The sequence below is a fragment of the Porites lutea genome, chromosome 3 (genome assembly GCF_958299795.1).
Source record: "Porites lutea chromosome 3, jaPorLute2.1, whole genome shotgun sequence".
Classification (NCBI taxonomy): Eukaryota; Metazoa; Cnidaria; class Anthozoa; order Scleractinia; family Poritidae; genus Porites; species Porites lutea.
Window position 1 is genome coordinate 15,989,156 of NC_133203.1, and position 19,685 is coordinate 16,008,840.

Sequence of the window (19,685 nt, forward strand, 5' to 3'; positions counted from 1 at the left end):
CTTTTGTGGAGCGAGCTCTGTGGAGTGAGTGGAGCGCTTTGTTATGGATGACGCAATAGTGACGCTAGCAGGAATTTAAACATAGAAAGAAAAATAGGTGGAAATTGTACTTGAATTAAAAGAGAGCATTCGAAAAACATTTTTTTAATACCTCCAACAACCAGCATGATTTCTGAAGAAGCCTTGGGACTGCAGTCACAGTACTCACCTCTCCCCTGCCCTATGAGTATCCTGAATAAACCGTGAAACGTGTTTCTCTTCATGCATGGATTCACTGGCTGTGATTGGTTTAATTTGAACACGTGGTCCGTTGTTTTCGGCGGGTACAAGGTTCAGCCATGGGAGTTTACACAGAGCAAGAATGTTTTTAGGCGGACTCTAAGAGTATCTTCATGAAATCAAGAAGAAAACGAATTATTATAGTGACTAGGTAACCCTGAGTTCATCATGCGGCTGACAAGAATTTTATTGCAAGACATCGCTAAGCTTATTCAACGATACAGTCGCTACCAACAGTCTTGTTTGTCGATTGAGCAATTCACTTCTTTTGGTGAGTACTATTTCGATATCACTGATCAAAGCTGTAATTTTATCCCTTGTAACTTGAACTATTTATTGTCATCCTTTGTAAAGGATCAGAACCAGCAACAAAATATAGTTCTTGCTTTGAAACTTACTTTGCAAAGACGCATTTTTAGAGTCTTTTTAGCCGATACGGTTGCTAACTCGATCATGTGTGTGAATGCAAAAGAAGGCTTGAATATGCAAATTGTATCTCTGGAGAAAGAGGTTATATTCGTAAAATAGTTTATTGCGAAGAAAAATCCTGAGTTTTGTTTATCTTTTTTCTGTTGTTTTTAGTCAATCCGATCATCGGAGTAACGTGAGGCGTTTCTACTCGCCGGCCGCGCGCTTTACCAAAGCGATTTTCGCTGCGTGATCATTCGTTGACGCGAAAACTGTGAATTTCCCGCGCCTGAATTTTATTCCATCCTTGTGAGCCCCACAAGCTAAAAAAAAATTATATAATGTACACTATCTTAATATTTTGCTTGTTGTTTCGATTTTTACTGCAAAAACAAGGAGAAAGTTTGGTTTATTTACGATGGCTAGAATTTCTGTTTTTATTCTGACGTACAGGCAGCGCCCCCACAACGCCCCCGTGTTCCGTGACAACATTTTGTTATTTCAAACCGCGTCCGTTTTGGAATAGTTTGGAGATCATATGATTGTCACAAGTTTTATGTGAGTCTATTCAGGAAGTGTTCATCATGTTGAAAATCATACCATGTATTCATGTAGAACATTTTAGTCATTGGCATCGATTTCTTTTTTGTACAGCCATCACGAGAAACAAACAGTCCAAAGCTATTGTTCAGTAAAGAATTCTAATTAAATTCTTTTTTTGTTTTGGCTTTGGTCTTCTTGGCATGTAAACATTATTAATATTTAAAGCCAAACTTGCATAGTGGTTCTGGCAAAACTTGTGTCTTTGTAACCCTCTGCAAATCTTGTTTATCTGATGAATTGAAGGAACTTTCATTTAGCAGTAATTTTGTTACAAATAGTTATGGTGAGGCCTGGGACTATTAAATTTTGTGAAAAATCATGAGTCCTAGTAAAAAAAAAAACAACAAATCCGAAATTGAAAACATTTGGGCCTTTATGTAACAAGACAGTTAATCTGAAGACAGACTCCAAACTTTGTTTCTTCACATACTGCAATTTAAATAATATGGTCCTTCTATTTTAATAAAATCACTCTTAGATCCACAGTCAGCTGATGGTTACAACAATTTTCTATTTATGAAGAATTTGAAAATACCGAGTAAAATTCTCCTTTAAAATTGATGTGAAGGAAACTTTATTTGTTGTTACTGAGATACCATATTTAATCTCTAAAGGTGTGATTTTATACTAAGCATTCTCAGGGTGACAGTTAACGTTATATACTTGATAGGTTTGTTTTTCCTATCAAGAAAAATTAATTAGAGATGAATATTATGCATGTATAATAATGAAACTGTTGTAGGTGATCAGAAAATGTGAGATCAATATAAGTAGTTGTAGTTATGCTTGGTCATAAAATGGAAATGGCAGTTAAGTGACTTAACATTCTCTTAGTCTGGCAAAACTTTTACTTTAGAACCTCCTGATATCACACAAAGTACAATACAGATAAAAGAAAGTTTATTTACTGCTTATTGTGGGTAAACTTTAGTGTTATTTTACGAATGTAGTTAAGTCAAATATAATGTTTAAAGTGATATTTATAAGCACCTCATATACTGTATTTCCTCGAATAATAGCTGGGGGTGATTATTCGAGGAAAGGCGAATATATGAGGGATATTATTTCAAATATTGCTCACTGTAAGTTGTGCCCTAAATATTTTGCTTTATTTTCCCATTAAATCAAAAAATAATGACGGCTAATAAACTGAACAGGGGCTTGTTAAGTACTCCAAGTTTAGTTCCTTGATTAATTTTCAAAGCTTGAATCATCACTGATCAGTTTTGCTGAATCTCATTGTACTTCAACTTGACAAGGAGGGGATAAAAGGAAGAGAAGATGGCAAGAGGGGTGATTGTTCAAGGGAGGCAATTATTTTAAGTATTTCTGTCAAAGGGGGGCAATTATTCAAGGGAGGCGATTAATCAAGGGATGGCTATTATTCGAGGAAATGTGGTATATGTAGCCTCTTGAGTCCATTCTATTTTGATCCTATTCTACACAACAAATTAGCTAGAATTCAAACAAGATATAGCATTTGCCAATCACAATCATTACAGTGCTTTTTTCTTGTCATTTTCATGGTACTTTTAAGTAAGGTCTTTCTTTTTAAACTTTCTTTGCAGGCAAGACTGCAAAGCCAGTGGAATCTTTTCAGTTTGGACGACATGAATTACCAGTGCGGCTTGCTCACATCATCCGTGAGATTGATCTGCTTCCCAAAAACCTGCTTAAAATGCCATCTGTTGAGTTGGTCAGAGGCTGGTAAGACCTTCTAGCAATTTTAATCAACATGCTCATTTTCAGTGATATTAAACAGCTAATATTACTGGAGGAAGTGTCAAATTTATCGGAATTAAGCCTATTCAAGAAAGTTTTATAAATATGAGCTTACATACCTAAGTAAACAGATTCACACTTCCTAACAGTTAAAACATTTCACTTCGTTTATGACAATCGGTCAACACCTTAACTCAAACGACCCTAATTTGTGGTTCAAGAAAATATCCATACCCCACCATGGAGGGAATTGGAAACTCTGAGGGGATGGGAGGTCAGAGGAAATTCCAGAGGGGAGGGGGTTGGACAATGAAAATCACTTTTCAAGGGGTTAATTTTGACCTCAGTACAAACATTGCTACTTACTGATGTAATTTATAGCCAGTCAAGCACTTTAATGCAGCCTTCTGTTCCAGATGCAAAATATTAGCTTGCTAAGTTCAGGCATGCACAGAAAGACTTTTGCTTTTCGCTTTCTCTCCTTCTCTCTTTTTTCACTTTTCTTGTCTCCTTTTTTTTCTTTTGCTGGGTATGTAGTAGGCTTCATTTTGTGGGAAAAGTTTTCATTTGATTAGATGAAAGGAAAGAAGGGGGGAATGAAGCAAGATTTTCATGGAAACTTTCAGGTCAATGTTACAAGGTTTTTTGACTTTTTCTCTGGTGTCCTTGACTGAATTGTGCTCAATCTGGTGTGGTTGGAAAGGTCTCTTCACTCTGCACAAATAAGTGGACAAAGTTGTCCTTGACCATTAACACTGATGATGTCACGAGGGGCAGGAGGGACAAGGATCTGGACAGGCAGTTACGGGTGGCTCAAGGGTGGATTGGTTAATGCCTAGAATATAAATTTGGTCACTGTAAAAATTCATGTATAATCTTCACCTTTTTGCTAAAATTTTAGGATTAAAATCAAGATTGTGGCTTATCTATGAGCCAATCTTCTGGCTAGTGTAAATGTGCCATAAGAAGCAAAGCGACTCATACATGTGATTATCTTCTTTGAGGGGATAGGCATTTGCTGTTTCACAATGATCTGTTCGAAAGCTTCAAAAAATCTGTGCAAAGCATTTGACAGACAGGTTGAACGGTTTGAATATTATGTTTGCTAACTAGTAACATCTATTCAAAATTATGTTTGCAGTGTTTGCAACACCCTTTCATGTAGATTTATATCTGTTTGCATCTAAGGAATGCATTCAAAGAATTACAACATCCAATTCCTTACCTAAAGTCTGAGTGTAAAACATTGCTGACCTTAAAAAGTGGACTAAAAGTGCAGGTAAATGGATAAGACTTTAAAATGTGGAAAGAAAAAGACTGATTGGAACCTTTTAAAACAACAAAAGCTGGAAAAAATACTGAACCTGATCCTTGTGAAGTATTATGTTAAAAGGCATGTGACCGAAAGTCTGCTCGCAAATTTCACTACACAAAGTATGGTCAGTGATCTTTTTGGGCAAAGAAGTTGATTTGGAGACAATTCTGGTTTATAATTATTGTGATTTCTAGCTCTTCATCAAGCCTTAATTTTTGTAATTGGAATAGAAGTTGTGTTTCTTGAAAATAATGCTTTTCCTTGATTTGTTTCCATCATTTTCATGTGTAGAAGGGGTGTCCATTTGAATTAATTTTTCCAGAGGGTCATACAAAACTCACAATACTCAAACTATTCTAACATATACTTACCGCATCTTATGTTGTGGCAGCAAACAAATTATTAATAAATAAAGGTCATAATCATTTAATAATTAGATGTTTTTCTTCAATGGAACTATGAACATCGTTGTTCATTTAGGTGTTCCCTCAGAAATTTTATTGGCATCGATGGGGGAGGTATGGATATTTTCTGGCACGATACACCACTGGCATAAATTATGCAACCTAAAAGATAGAAGAACAGTATAGACCATTTGCTTGTTTGCTTTGTTGCTTATACCAGTTTATATTATCAGGGTGCAAAGAAAGTTATTTTACAACTTACCTGAAATTTTTTTTTTCATGAGCATTGATTTTAGTTCTTCTGTCGTTTCAATATTGCCAAAAACTTACTTCCCCGTGCAGGGCTCAAAGTTTAAATTTGAGTTTGGGAGCACTTGTGCAACCAGATGTAAATTTTTAGGTGTACTGCCGAAATTTTAGGTGCACAGCTGAAAATTTTAGGAGCACAGTTTACAGTGTTAAGAGCATCTATTTCAAAACAAAAAGTAAAAAGCTTAACAGTGCCACGTATATATGTCATCAAGGAAAAATTAAACATACACAGATGAAAGGAAAACAATGTAACTTTATTATTTAGAACCTGGTTGTGTTATTCCTACATTACTTTTACTATCATTGCTTAAAGCTATATGTACTGTTTAACGTTGTACTAGTGCAAGTACGTAAGGAAGCAGGGAAGCAAGTCAATCGCACTGGGGGTTTTATGAATGCACAGGTGCAATTACACATGATGAGCATGTTTCAGTCCAGGAGACCAACAATAAAGTATGAAAGACCATGGAAGTTAAACCCAAAAATGCCAATGAAAATCCTGTTCCACTACCCACCTGCACTACCTTCCATTTAATCCTGTTATCCTAAAAGCTTTCCCAGAATCGTTTTGTAACGAAATGAAGCCTAGTAAATACCCGGTAAAAGAAAGAATTGGGGACGTAAGAAAAGGGATAGAAGAGTGAAGGAGAGGAAGTGGAAGGTGAAAGGCGAGTCCAAAAACTATATAGAAATTTTGCTTTGTATGCATGCCTGAACTTCAGAAGCTAATATTTTGCATCTGGATCAGAGGGCCGCATTTAAGTGTTTGACCCATAAAATGATAAATTGGATTTGGGGCAATTTTGGTTCTTTATAGCCAGACAGTGACCAGAAGACTGTTGGTTCAACTAGCTTTTGGCAAAATTCCCAGGGCAAATTGTTTAAAACTCATTGTAAGTTCATGTCATTAACTTGTCTTCCAGGTATGTCCAAAGTTTTAGTGAACTTATAGAGTTTCAAGATGAAGAAGAAACAGATGAAGTTACAAACAGGTAATTACTTTTCCTTTGAAGTTTGCAGTCTCAGTTGATTTGATCCTAATAATCTGATGAGGCTTGTGTTTTGTAACATAAATACCATGTGAGTTGCATCAGTTGATTTTTTACCTAATGATCCAATGTGACCGTGTTAAGGCTTCAAGCAACAGTTGGTCATCAGAAATTTGTTTCGTAAATGTACAGTATTATTTTAACGGGCAAAATTTTATTTGGGTCTGCGACTCAAACGTGGCACTTTTGATAGAAGCTGATATTTTTTTAACTTTGTTTGTTCTTGTGGTTTAATGCTGGGCCCAGTTGTTCGAAGGCTGATTAGCCCTTAAGCCGGGGTTAAATTTAACCCGGGTTTCTCTTTCTTGTGTTCAAAAGCATTTTCTCGGATAATTTTCTCTGTTATATTTAGAGCTTTCAATCATCAACTTGTAGACAAAAAGAATTAAAACTGAAATGCTTTTTAAGATTTCAAATTTGAATTCAAATCTCGCTCTAACCCTTGGTTATCTTAACCTGGCTTTGAACAACTCGGCCCTGTACTTTTATTGGGGTAAAAACACACAGAGAACATTGGAAATGATTAGTATCATTTCTTATCAATAGCTAAAAAGAAAATGACGTTAGTAAAGAATTCATAATGCGCAGTTCTTGTTTTCTACTGTTGCAGCAACAACAATTTTTGTAAACATACTGGTTTGACCAACTAAAGTAGTGAGTTTCTTTTTTCATTAAATTCTTAACTTTGCTTTTTCACTGGGAAATTATTGTAGTCTTCAAGTGTTGTTTGTCAAACAATACAAAGCTATGATTGCTTATTGTGCAAAAATTTTGTACTTAAAGGTCTTGTAAAAATAATTCAGTTGGACTTTTGTACAATGGCTTTGCAACAGGCATTACCTTCCTTCCTATTTTGCACACACGGCATTTTTGTGCACCTAAATTTCCCCTTAGCTTTCAAATACTTGGCATGCAGCCCACATGTACCTGTCATTTTCTTATTCCTTCAGATTTACTCAAAGTTTAAAGTACATCAAACAGCGTCATGACAATGTGGTTGAAACCATGGCTCAGGTGAATGAGTAATCATTATTGTATTGTGGCAATAGTAAATTTCAGCTTTTTTATTTGGCCTTAAGTTAAATTAAATTTGTTATACTTATTTAGGGAATAATGGAACTGCGTCAGCGTGAAGGAGATGATGCTTTTCATCCTTCAATAGAATACTTTTTAGGTAGGTAATGTTATGAAATATTTTCAAGCATTTTTAACGACATGTCAGTACATTTTTAATTATGACTTTTTCAGTCTTTTAAGTCACCTTGTATACAAAGGGAGACAACAAGGCCCAGTAGTCAGGGCATCAGACTTGCAATCCAGGATTTTATTCTCATTCTGACCATTAGCTGAATTTGTTCGAAGTTCAAATCTTTTGTCATGCTTGTTAGTAGCAAACTGGTTGCCTACTGGCAATAGGCCTCTTTCAAAAATATCATAATACTCTTTGTTGTCCCTCCATAATGTTGCATAAGAATTGTTTTCAATTTCTCTTTTGACTTACAATAATTATTGCCTCAAGAGAACTTGAAAACAATGCTGATGCAAAATTTTGGAGAGACAACAAAGAGTATTATGGACTTTTTGAAAAAGGTCTATTTACATGTAACTGACACTTTTATCCAGTGATAAAAATGTTTGTCATTAATTTTGTTTTAAGGTATTCAAGTGGAGCCATTTAACTAACTAGACAACTAAGTGCACTTCTATTATAGATGGGGGATTTACACAGTACCTGTTCGTTTTTCTTCTCAGTTTTCATGTGTTCTAACGTTTTACTTGTTATGAATGCTTTTTCTTTTAACAGATCGCTTTTACATGAATCGTATTAGTATTCGAATGTTAATTACTCAACACCGTAAGTATCTATGAGTAATTTTTATCAGATCTAAATTGTTAATTTAAATTACCTATCAGTAAATGCATTTCACTGCCACATAAATCTGGTTGATGTTAAAGTAACCAAAACATGTTGACACAACAGTAATTCAACTACTTGTGATTTGTTATGACCAACAACAATCTGGAACTGACACTGAGTGAGTACTCTGACACCAAGCTGCAGAATTTTCTTTTGGAAACAGTGAAGTTTGTCTCACTCAACAGTTATCTCCTTGTTTCTCATGTCTCAGCAGTATTGCCACTAACTACTTTGCACTTGTGTGGAACATTTGATATCACCCTGAAGACAATTAACAGACTGAAGGCCGTTTACAGTCTGTGAAATTCAGGGGACCTAGCACTGTAGTTTTCTGCAAAAGCTACAGTTTTCCCAGTCAGTTAAAGGCAAAAGTAAAGCAGAAGGGGCTATGAGGCCCTGATATGTCTCAGCCCTGGAGTGGCAATTTACTTCACATATATTTAGCAGTGATGTTGTAAAAGAAAAACTAAACGTTCTTCACTATTATTCAAGCTACCTTTTTTACTCAACTGCACCTTCAAAAATACCCCATGTCTTTGTTTTACAGATTAAGTTGAGCTGTTGGTAAGCTTTTGTCAGTGTAATAATAGCCAGCAGTCGGCTCTGATCCAAACTGAGATGCTTGATACTTGCAATTCTTCAACCCTCTCGAGAGTTTCAACTTGAGAGAGGAGTTTTGCATGAGGGTGGCAACTTACTTTTGAGCAGTACTATAATGTGGAATTGGCAAATGCTAAATAATTTTCCACAAGGGTTTTGTTTCTAAAATAACGGGTTTTTTGTTTTCTTTCTGTTTACCAGTGCTGTTATTTGGACAGGATGCTAGAAGTTCTAAGAGTAATTTTGTTGGTTGTTTTGACCCAAACTGCCATGTTGTGTCTGTTGTTGAAGGTGCTGTACATTAATGTGATCTTTTGTTTATTTATAGGGATAATAATTAAGAATATTCTGAATTGAATAGTCAGAAATTAAGTCTATATTCAAAATTCTTGCTGTCGTACTGCCCTGTTATCTTGCGGTCATTAAATCTAAATATCTCAATTTAATCTTTTTTTTAATCAGCAATATAAGATAGAACCTCAACATAACGATGCACCAAGGGTTTGACAAAATATGTTTGCCAAAACAATGTTTCGTTTTATTGAAGTTCTTTTCTATACATTTTTACAAGAAATTACTGGGGTAAAAAAATTGTTCATTATACCGAGAACTTTGTTCCATGGAGGTTTGTTTTATTGGGGTTCCACTGTATCTGGAGTAAACAATATGATGTTGATAATTTGATCAAAGGTATCCAAATTCATGTCCCAGTGATTATTGCAATACAGTACGCATAATAATGATGTAATAAACACTTTGTGACTGGTTCTGAGGGAAACATTGAGATTTGAGTGATTTGGTATATAGCTGGAAATTCTTTTAATCTCGTTGTAATGGCAGTTGTCCGTCAACATTCACAAGTAACAGTGCACTGTTACTTTCTTACATCATAGATTTTGCATTGTTGCCTGCTCAGAGATTTTGGTGGGAAATGGGTTCATTGTTGGATTTCATGTGACCTTGAAGTAACTTTATGAGAGCGCATGCTGTTGGGAAAAAATGTCCAGCCATTAGAAAATCCACAAGATTAGATTCAATAAGCTCATTTTTACTGTTGTTTCGTTTGTTCTCAGATGCTATCAACAATGCTGCTTACCTCTGTGAGCAAAACTACATGGCCTCTCCATCGGTAGAAATTTCTCAAGTGAATGGTACGTTTTTAGATTTCTGGTCCTTTGAGATTGTTCAAAAGGCTAATAGCGCTATCCACCAGATAAATCACTTTCCACAAATGAGAGGAAACTCTCATTTCGTTTCATGATAGGTAGCATTTTACCCTATGAACAACTTAAAGTCTGTCTTTTAAACAACTGGGTCCTGTTTAGTGTCAGATGTTGAGAAAACCAATGTGGCTAAAACGAACACGAGGCCTGGTTAGCCAGCTGTCTCTCATTGGGGCTATGCAGGGGTACCCTAATCACATTGCAGGGGCTCATGTGTCTTTTTACAGTTTTCTCTTGTGGAATAGCCTGTCTGCTTGTGCATCGTTGCCTGTCATGGCTCATACTTGCAAAGTAACTTTTCTGCTGCCTGCTTACTGAACTTGGACTTGCCACAAATTGACCTCTGACACAAGTTTCACAGCAGAAAAGCTGTAAAGTGAGCTGAACGAGCTTTTTAGGTCGCAAGGTAGCCGAGCCAGCTAGAGACAAAATCGCGAGAAGTCTTTGTGCTGCGAGCCAAATTTGAAATACGACGAAAGACTTCTTCAAAAGTCTAGCATATCCTTGAGAATGTAAACAACAAATCTTCATCAGTGGTGTGGACCGGAAGGAAATCTTGTAACATCAATATGACAGTTCTGTTGTCTTTTTAAGATGACGCGTGCGCATAATCGGGACACTGTTCCCTTTAAACCATGACAAAACCATTTCATGATATACAGTTAAAAGAAACTTCGGAGCTCAGTTGCATGACCTATCCCACATGTATTTTTAGCACAGTTATTGTAATTACAAACCACTGTTGTTAACTTGGTGCGTCATTCACCTTGTCCATGTTAGGCAAGGATTAAATTAATGTTTTCTTCTCTAAAATCATCTTTAACCGAGTCAATGCACAAAACCTTTGCTTTTTATTTTTTCATGTATCCTCATAATAAACATTACAAAGTTGCAGTGTACTAATTTTATTATACTTTCTTTGTGCAGCTTATGATCCAAAGAAACCTGTTCAAGTGGCCTATGTTCCTGGCCATTTGTATCACATGCTCTTTGAATTACTTAAGGTATGTGACTGCACGTTGAACCTATGGACAGCACTTTTTCTCACTCGAGTTGATCACACTAATGTTTAACAGGGGTTGCTACATTTTTCTAATTTTTGTCAAGAAATGAACTTTTGTATCTGAGAAAGACATGATGCAAGTCACCAAACAAAGTCTATGCTATGATTATCCACCTTGTCTGTTTATCGCTGAAAAAATTTCTTTGATCAGTTTAGCATCAAGTCTGCATTACATTAACCTTTTAATAGTTACTGGAAAATCTTGCAGTCATTGCAGCCTCCATTCCTTTCCCTAAAGATTTGTTGACCAGACTGTGTTTTGTCTTTTCTATATAAAAAATGCCACATACAAGTTACTTCGTATAACCACAATAACGACATTATTCTCTGTCTTTAAGAATGCCATGCGAGCAGTTGTTGAACAGCATGGGAGCAGTATAGACATTCCTCCTTTGAAAATATTAATAACCAAAGGGAAACAGGATCTAACAATCAAGGTGAGTGGAACATGTGTCAAGTACGATCCAAAGTATTATGTGTTTTTCTTTTTGTCAAGTTATACTAATAGCCAATTATTAGGCCTGTAAAGATTGAAAAAGTCAGAAAAAATCAAACTCAGACTATCTGAGTTCTGGCAATACTGTCATCACAGGCTTATTTTTGCCAGCCATATTGATGACTTTGCTAACTAATTACATTTCTTTAGATTTCTGACCAGGGCGGTGGAATAGCCAAAAGTGAAATAGATCAAGTGTTTGAGTATCACTATACATCAGCTCCTGAGCCACTGACAACTGGTGCTGCAGCCCCCATGGTGAGAGTTTTTTCCCTTTTATACATATACATGAAAAATTTGGCTACGATCAGCAAAAAAAATAATTGAGACACTGCCCTGAAGGTCATTTGTGATGTTTCACTAACTTCAAAAGGGCAGGGCTCGTATAGTTCGTTTGAAAAAGTCTTGAACAACAAGTGCTTTTATAACTGAAACCTTTTTTTCGTTTTGGTTAAATCTTATTCAGTCTTGCCTATATATTTACAGCACACCAGGAAAAAAGCTTTGTTGCTGGATTATTTAAGGTCTCTATTGATCACACCTATTTGTTAACCTTGAGTCTGGAAAAAGAAACCCTTGTTTTGGAAATAAGTTTGGAAAAAGTCTTGAATTTTGGATCCAACAATCTCCACGAACCCTCAAATGGAGAATGAAGCATTCCTTCCCCTGAGCCTGTAGGAAACAACAAGTGCCCAAACTTTGCAGGGCTGAGCTCTGGCAGTGCCTGGTGGCCCCTGGCATTCAACTGTTGCTCTTAGCCAACTAGAAAATCTCATTTCTTTCATATAAATCACATGCTGGACATCCTTAAGAGCACTGGGCTTCCCCCAATTTTCCTTAGAGCACAGCGTTGCTTTGAATGGAGGGTGGTTGGGAGGGGTGTAGATTGCTTTGTTCTCCAAAGTTTCCCCATTAAAGGACAGTGTCTGTATGTAATCTTACTGCGTAGAGTGGTTGCTAGTCGATAACTGGTTCATCCTCTGTACAAATTAATCATTATAAAATGAGATCCAGGCAACAGAGCTCGAACCGTAGTAACTTCCAAAAAGTGAATGAAGTCCTCAGTAGTTGCCAGTTCTGTCCGTCAACACAAAATAAAATCCCCTCAACAAAATACAGCTGCATACAGTTTGATGTTCCATCTTCCACTCCTGTTTAAAAATCATGAATTTACTGTTTTAAATAGTGTACTCAAAAGTCTTGTAAATCACACACAGAAATATGTAGTTCTGAAGTAATAAATTAACGATTATTATCCGAATCAGTTTTACACTTGGATTGTACGTTTATTCTCCAGGCTGGTTATGGATATGGTTTGCCATTATCGAGATTGTATGCTAGATACTTTGATGGAGACCTTCAGCTTTATTCCATGGAAGGATTTGGAACTGATGCTGTGATCTGGTTGAAGGTAACTTTTTTTTTCCTGTAACTTCACTTGACAACCTCGTTCCCAGGGTTCTCTCCTACCCGCCCCCATGGAGCGTTCTCTCTCGCTCCATGGGGGTGGGTAGGAGAGAACCCTGGGAACGAGGTTGTTCACTTGAATGATCCTGCCATAGGATTTCATATCAATACTGAAACATGAGAACAGCATTTCAGTAGGTCTAAGTTCAATAATAAAAGAATTGAAGTTATTTGAAGTCCTGAATAGGATATTTACTATCTTATTATCCAAAAGGAAAGGACGAAACTGGTCCCATTGGGTTTAAATACAATGTGTTTTAAAGTAATGTTGTTGGTGGAAAATTCTTGGTATGTGAACAAGATCTTGACTGTGGCACTGACCCCACCTTCAGGTTTAGATTTTGCTTGTAGACTAAGACTTACAAAGTTTATGGCTTAGTACCCCTGACAGAACAAGATTATGGAGCCGAGGATTGGCAATTTGCTGCATTTGAATCTCTGCTCGGCTGAGGCGCTATGGGGGTTCCCAGTGGTGCCAACAGTCCACCTCCATGCGCTTCCAAACTTTGCAGTCCTGTGCCACAGTACGAATTTCCTGTAGCCTGCGAGCAAGCTCTCCTATTTGGGCGAGCCAGAACACGCGAGCGAGGGGCCGAGGAAAGGAGAGCTTGCAACGATCTCTCAAAAATTTTCATTTCCACCCCGGAAACCCTGGGACTCTGCAAAGCGTGAAAACTGTCACCGCAAACGTGCCGCAGATTAGAAAGTTGACAACCGCCTGTCAAGTTTAGACAGCCGAGGGCGCGTAGAATTATTTATTTATAAATCGCTTTTGCAACAGCATCAAAGCCACGGGGACATCGAACTTCAACGTGTCCGCTCGGATGAGAATTAATACTTTGATTCTCGTTTCGTTTACTTTTGAAAAGTCGTCCGTACTGCAGCAGGCTAAGACGAAGGGAAATACCGTTGGCTGGAAAAAGACGTTCCGGAAAACAAAGTTGATAGATAACAGGCCAAGCTGGCGCCCTCTTCGTCTTTGTGACAAGTTTGGTTCTCAAGGGGATCAGATTGGTGCCAAGAACGTTTTTCAGCCCTCAAAGCAGACGAGGGGGCTCGTTTGATTTAGTCCTCGCAAAGAGAATATTGCGAGCCAAGGATAAGTCGGACCGAGCTTGTAGTTCTTGTGGAAGGAAAATGAAAACCCTTCATTAGTTGTATTCGTTTGTGTCAAGCGCCTTGTTTAGTTCTGAAAACGAGAAGAGTGAGAGTGAAGAGAGATTCAAGCGCCCGGCTCAAGCGCTGCCTTCCAAAGTCGGTTTCTTCGCCCGATTGAATTCCACTGGGTAGAAAACATTCAGAAACGTGTACTTGACAGTGTAGCTGTGTAGCTTGACCGTAAAGAAGGACAAAAGAAAGAGTTGGTAGCAACTGGAGTATAACTTAAGAGAACCAAGTTCAGGAAAACGCTACTCTCCAGTGCCGGAAAGGACAAACATATAATGTTTTGTTGGTTATTGCGACGGAGAGTCGGTCTTCTACACTGCTGCACTGCAGTACCAGGCCTGGCCTGCGAGCAAGCTCTCCTATTTGGGCGAGTGAAGCGAGTCTCGCGAGAACGCGCGAGCGAGCGGCGAAGCCGCGAGGGGCCCCTCGCTCGCACGTTCTAGCGAGGCTCACTTCGCTTACCCAAATAGGAGAGCTTGCTCGCAGGCTACCTTCGTCTGAGCGAAGTACAAATGAAAATTTATGAGAGATCGTTGCAAGCTCTCCTTTCCTCTGCCCCTCGCGGCTTCGCCGCTCACTCGCGCGTTCTCGCGAGACTCGCATCGCTCCAAGGAAGGGGGGATTTTCTGAATTGATTAGCTTTTCAGCACTCTCGTGGAATGGAATTTTGCGTCCTTCAGGTCTTGGTTTACCATGTGTCGGGAAAGAGTAGAAGTGTCCACAAATTGAAAAAAATTGGCATCTTTCACGAAAGTGTTTCTTTCGGCTTCAGAGACATCTTGGAATTCGTTGTTGTTGTTGTTGTTTTGCTATAATTACACAATTATTTGTGAAGCCGTGCTTTTATAATTTTATCTACACCATGTAGTGTACTGTGGGGTCATGCATGGCTTACTACATTTAATAAATATTTGTTGGATGAAGTTGAGACTCGTGTTATCGCCGAGGCTGAAGCTGATATAAGGCTGGTAACACTTACCAGGACCTAAACTGTAGGCTGTTAACCAGTGAGAAGACAGATTCTGAGTATTGTGCGATAACGGAGCTTTTAAACAATTTGCATGACAATTATGTCTTTTAGGCATTATCTGAAGAGGCAAGTGAAGTTCTCCCTCTATACAATACAAGAACACCCAAGAACTATGAAGAAGTAAGATTATCTGCTCAGCACTGTCGAGACTGGAGTTCCTCTAAATTCTATGGCCATGGACACAAATTTCTATCAACATATCACGGCAGAATGAGAGCAAGAAGATTGCATCACAGTAGGAAAACTGACTCTTCATAAAGTGGTCTTGGACACTGTCTCACCTGGATATTTTACGTGATGTTTTCTTATTCAAAATTAAAAGAAACATTTACAAATATATCACAATTTGCGATGGGATGTGGAACGCTGCACTGACATACGTTTATTTATTTTGTTACAAGATCAACTACAACCTTTGATTTAACAACCATTGAGTTTTTTTTGACTTGTTGTAAAAAGTATTTGATCATTCGGCACATGCAACGTAATTAGAATTTAGAATTATAAGATATTTTTATATTTCTTCCTTAAGTGGGCAAACTAATTACAAAACAAAATATGAGTTGTAAATTTTGATTAGACTTTGATCTGAAATGCTTAATGTACCTAGTAAGGGGGAACCGTTTTACATGTACAAAAACAATACGATTAATGAAAGGAAGGTAATGCTAACACACAGTGGGTCGTATTTAAGCAATTCAATTGCTGTACAGACTGTACTCAATGTACATGCTTATTCTAGGTAAATACAATAATGTTCAATAGCTATTTTACATTCCAAGGTTTACTTGGAAATAGATCAAGATCGATGTAAGTCTCAAGATTGTTTAAGTTGTTGAACAAATAAGCAAGATACAAAAGGTATTTTCTTGACCAAGTATTTATCTCACGTCGAGAAAAGTAATATTGACAGCTGTTAGTAGTGTAGGGTGTCAGTCTTCTTTATGTTGACACGTAGGGAAAAATAATTTTTATCACATGTGCTTATTTTATTGGGCACCTAAAGATCAGGTTAAATGTGATCGAAACGTATATGGTCTTAATGCATTAAGGGGGCCGCTCTAGTTGTTGTGGTGGTCTTCAGTTATTTGTCCACAGAGGAAGAACAAATCTGAAACGTTTTATCAATAAAACATGTCGCTTGATAAGAAGTATATACTTTTACTCTTATTTTTGAGTAGCGTAGGAGTATTTCGGAAGGTCTCTCCTAATTGGTCGCAGGAAAGAATGACATGTCAAACTGGTCCGTGAAAACGCCGTGACACAAGCACATGGAAGTTGCTTGTTACCGGTCATGGGCTCCCGCATCAGTATAGAATTAGAGGTAGCCTGCGAGACCATCCGGGTTTTTCGGCTCCAGTTTCACCTGTTTTTTCCCGGCGGGTGAAACGAGCCGACAAAAAAAACGGATGCTCTTGCAGGGTATTTACGAAGGTTACTAGCTTGTGTATTGGAGAGGGTAGGGAATTCTGTCATTTTAGTTTGTAAAAGGGCCCAAAAGGACTGGCAGATGAACTTTATGGCCGTGAAAAATTAGAGAAAACGTTTCATTTTGAGATATATTAGAGTGCATTTTGCAGCCGTTAAAGGATGCAAAGTTCTAAACGGTAAAGAGGTGTGTCCGTTTAGAGAGAGTTTACTGTACCAAGATTCAACTTTGGGTAGCAGGTTCGGAGCCACCTTTCATTTTAATTGAGTAATTATCATTATACCCCTAAAAGACATAAAAAAGGTTCTACTCGTTTAGCAGGCCCGTCCCCCTTTTTTTTTTATTATTATTCTTATTTTTAACTATCGCCAAAAGTTGAAAAACTACCTGACTAGAACTAATCTCGTTCCTACAGTCCGCGTTACCCTTGTCTATCAGAAGGTAGACTCTGGGAACGAGATTGGACTGGGACCAGTTAGCTAGTCTGCGTGGCAGGTGCAAAAAGGGGAGGGAAGGAGGATAAAAGCGAAAACGGAAGGGCTACACAGGCTACCAGTTAGCGAAAATCCGTCAACACGGCTGGAAGGACTGCCTTAAAATCAATAAAGTTGCCTAGTTTGAAAGTGATTTGTTGAAATCTAACGAAGATACAGCTCCACAAATTCTCGGAATTTTACGGACGTCTGTACGGTGGAGAGCACCAACTGATTACGAGACTTTGTGGAGCAATATCTTTGCTATCTTTGGACAAACCACCGTTACGGGTCCTCTTTCTAGCAGTGTCCCATTCTCGTCCCCAGAGCCACTCGGCTTAATTTGTAACCACCTGACCAAGAAACGACAGGCTCTGGGGACGAGAATGACAGTGTCCATGGACATTCCGTTGCTATACTGCTCTTTATCAATATTTACAAGAAAGTTGGAAGGACCTATCGGAAAAATATTGCATTTTTTTATTAAACACCATTGTCCTAATTGTCGACATAAATATGAAAACTTAAATCTTGAGAGGACTTTTAACGGGTGACAATCTTGCCAAAACATCTTGATTTTATTTCAAGCCAAAAATGAATGTAACTTGTTTTATAATTAGGTGGGTGTCTGTTAAAAAGGCGTCGATGCAGCTTTCCGAAACAAAACAGAGTAAATTATGGTTCAGAACGGCAGAACCGAACCTGTTGATTTCAGGGCCATTCTCTATTTTCCAATTGCCCATAATACACTCTGTTTGCCCCCCAAATTCTGCATAAACCATTGTTTTTAAATGCTCCTGGGAGTATTGCTTTTTCCCAAGAGCATTTTAAGACAATAAGTTATGCAAAATTTGGGGGGCAAACAGAGTGTATTATGGGCAATTGGAAAATAGTCAATTGAAAAGTGCGCATTCAATCCCTTATAGGCCATTGAATTAAGTCTCCACTGCACTCCATAGTCTCAGGTTGGGTACTGACCGGGGTATTGCTGGCTTTGGCAGCCGCGTTTTGTGTCGTCAAAGAATACGTGTAGAAAAACAAGGAAGAAGACAAGGAGACAAGGAGACAAAGACAAGGAGAAAAAGAGGAAAAAACTACAACAATTGGAAAAGAGTTGAGAAGGCTACTATTTTTTACTTCGTTTTGTTCTCCCCCTCCCCACCCCAGAACCAGCGCAATGTTGAACCAAACTTAACTGCTTCCGCCCGCAGCGGCGCAATCGTTTGGTTATATCCCAAAATTGAGTAGGGGGAATAGGTGTATTAAGCAAAGGGGAAAACCGTTAAAATGTACTACAGATAAATTGTACAACCTTTCCAGAAACTTGAAAGGAGTAGTAAAAAATGTATGGCAATCTCCAGTGGCTTTGCGCAGGAGCCTACAGGCTCCGGCTTTGTGTGACGTTTTTAAGTGTTTGTTAGAGTAAATATATGTATACTTGACGGATCCTCAGTCACTACAGCTAATTAACAATTAATGAGTGAGGCTGAGTATCTTATGAAGAATTATGGAGATCGAGGAGGGTGTTATCCGTCGAGGCCGTAGGCCGAGGCGGATAACACCCTCTGAGATCTCCATAATTCTTCATATGATACGAAAGCCGAATTTAATAATTGTTGTATTGCTCCTTCAAAATAATTCCTAGTTTAAAAACAAAGCTAAAACATGCTTACCTCCATCGATGTTAAGTGCACGTTTAGGGTTGTTCAGCTCCGCAAATATTCTCCAAAGTAACAGATGTCGCCCTTCGAGTTGTCTTTTTGCTGTTCTTGCCATGTTTTTAGCTATTATTTCGCCTAGTTCTTACTCTTAAAACGAGTGAAATGTCCGCCATTTTTGTTTTCACAACCAAAACAACTCAACCTCGACCCAGGTCTTCTCGGTTAACGGTGCATTAACCCGCAAGAAAGCTGCACTTTTGACGTCTATCGGTTCATTAATCGGAAAATTCTTCCAAATTTGGTCATCAGTAGCTGGTTATGGTGAATTATGCGTGTGCTTTTAGCCAATCAGAATGGGGGAAATATCTTGAATGAATAATAAAAGATATTAATGCACTACTGTTTTAGACCTAATAAAGATTATTTATAAGGTTTGTTCCTGGATACGCAGCGATTACTTATTCACGTGCAGACGCGGCGGAGTGAAATATAAAGTAGAGGGGTGGGCGGCTGAAAATGAAATTGAACATTCTATTCCCCCCCCCCCCCCCCATTACCACCAATAAGCAATAAAAGGCGGCCTCTGTCTTTTTTTGTAAGATGCCGACAACATCTTAGCGTTCCAGGCGTTCGGATAGTGGAGTACTGGGAACTTAAAACATTTTGGACCGATGCTATCTTAAATGGTGCTGACAACAAAAACTACATAGGATAGCCTTCCATAGGGCGGTGGGGGAGGATAAACAAATGAAATGTCCTAATCCAACCGGCTACGTACGTTGTTTGGATTTAACCAGACGACTGGACGTTTACTTGAATTTTCCAAAATAGTCCTAATGATAATGAGTTGACCGTGGTAAAATAAAAGAAAGTTATTTATTTTTCTTCAAATTGGGGAGGGGGGTCCCTGCCCCCATCACAATAAAAAGTGTGAAGAACTGAAGCCCCCCCCAGTCCCCCCCCCCCCGCTTCCGCCGCCTATGACGGGTCTGCGTATTCACTGCGAATTCACGTGTCTGCGTATTCGGTGTACTACGTTTACGGTCAAGGGTTTTGTTCCGAAGTG

General features: G+C 38.3%; 1 protein-coding gene across 1 annotated transcript; it reads left to right on the forward strand.

The window, feature by feature from the left end:
* Positions 1-325: 325 nt before the first annotated feature.
* Positions 326-16,208, forward strand: LOC140930613 (pyruvate dehydrogenase (acetyl-transferring) kinase, mitochondrial-like). The gene is made up of 13 exons (XM_073380341.1): positions 326-550; positions 2,859-2,997; positions 5,967-6,035; positions 7,043-7,106; positions 7,200-7,266; positions 7,897-7,947; positions 8,812-8,901; positions 9,684-9,761; positions 10,761-10,837; positions 11,235-11,333; positions 11,543-11,650; positions 12,690-12,803; positions 15,108-16,208. Exons 1-13 carry the CDS (start codon positions 448-450, stop codon positions 15,312-15,314), a joined length of 1,266 nt encoding a protein of 421 aa, XP_073236442.1. The 5' UTR covers positions 326-447; the 3' UTR covers positions 15,315-16,208.
* Positions 16,209-19,685: the final 3,477 nt, after the last annotated feature.

Excerpts from the sequence above, each read along its gene's own strand:
- LOC140930613 (XM_073380341.1), top strand. The coding sequence starts at position 448 with ATGCGGCTGACAAGAATTTTATTGCAAGACATCGCTAAGCTTATTCAA. Across the intron at positions 8,902-9,683 it reads TGTTGTGTCTGTTGTTGAAG|ATGCTATCAACAATGCTGCT; the intron begins GTGCTGTACATT and ends GTTTGTTCTCAG. Across the intron at positions 9,762-10,760 it reads AGAAATTTCTCAAGTGAATG|CTTATGATCCAAAGAAACCT; the intron begins GTACGTTTTTAG and ends TTCTTTGTGCAG.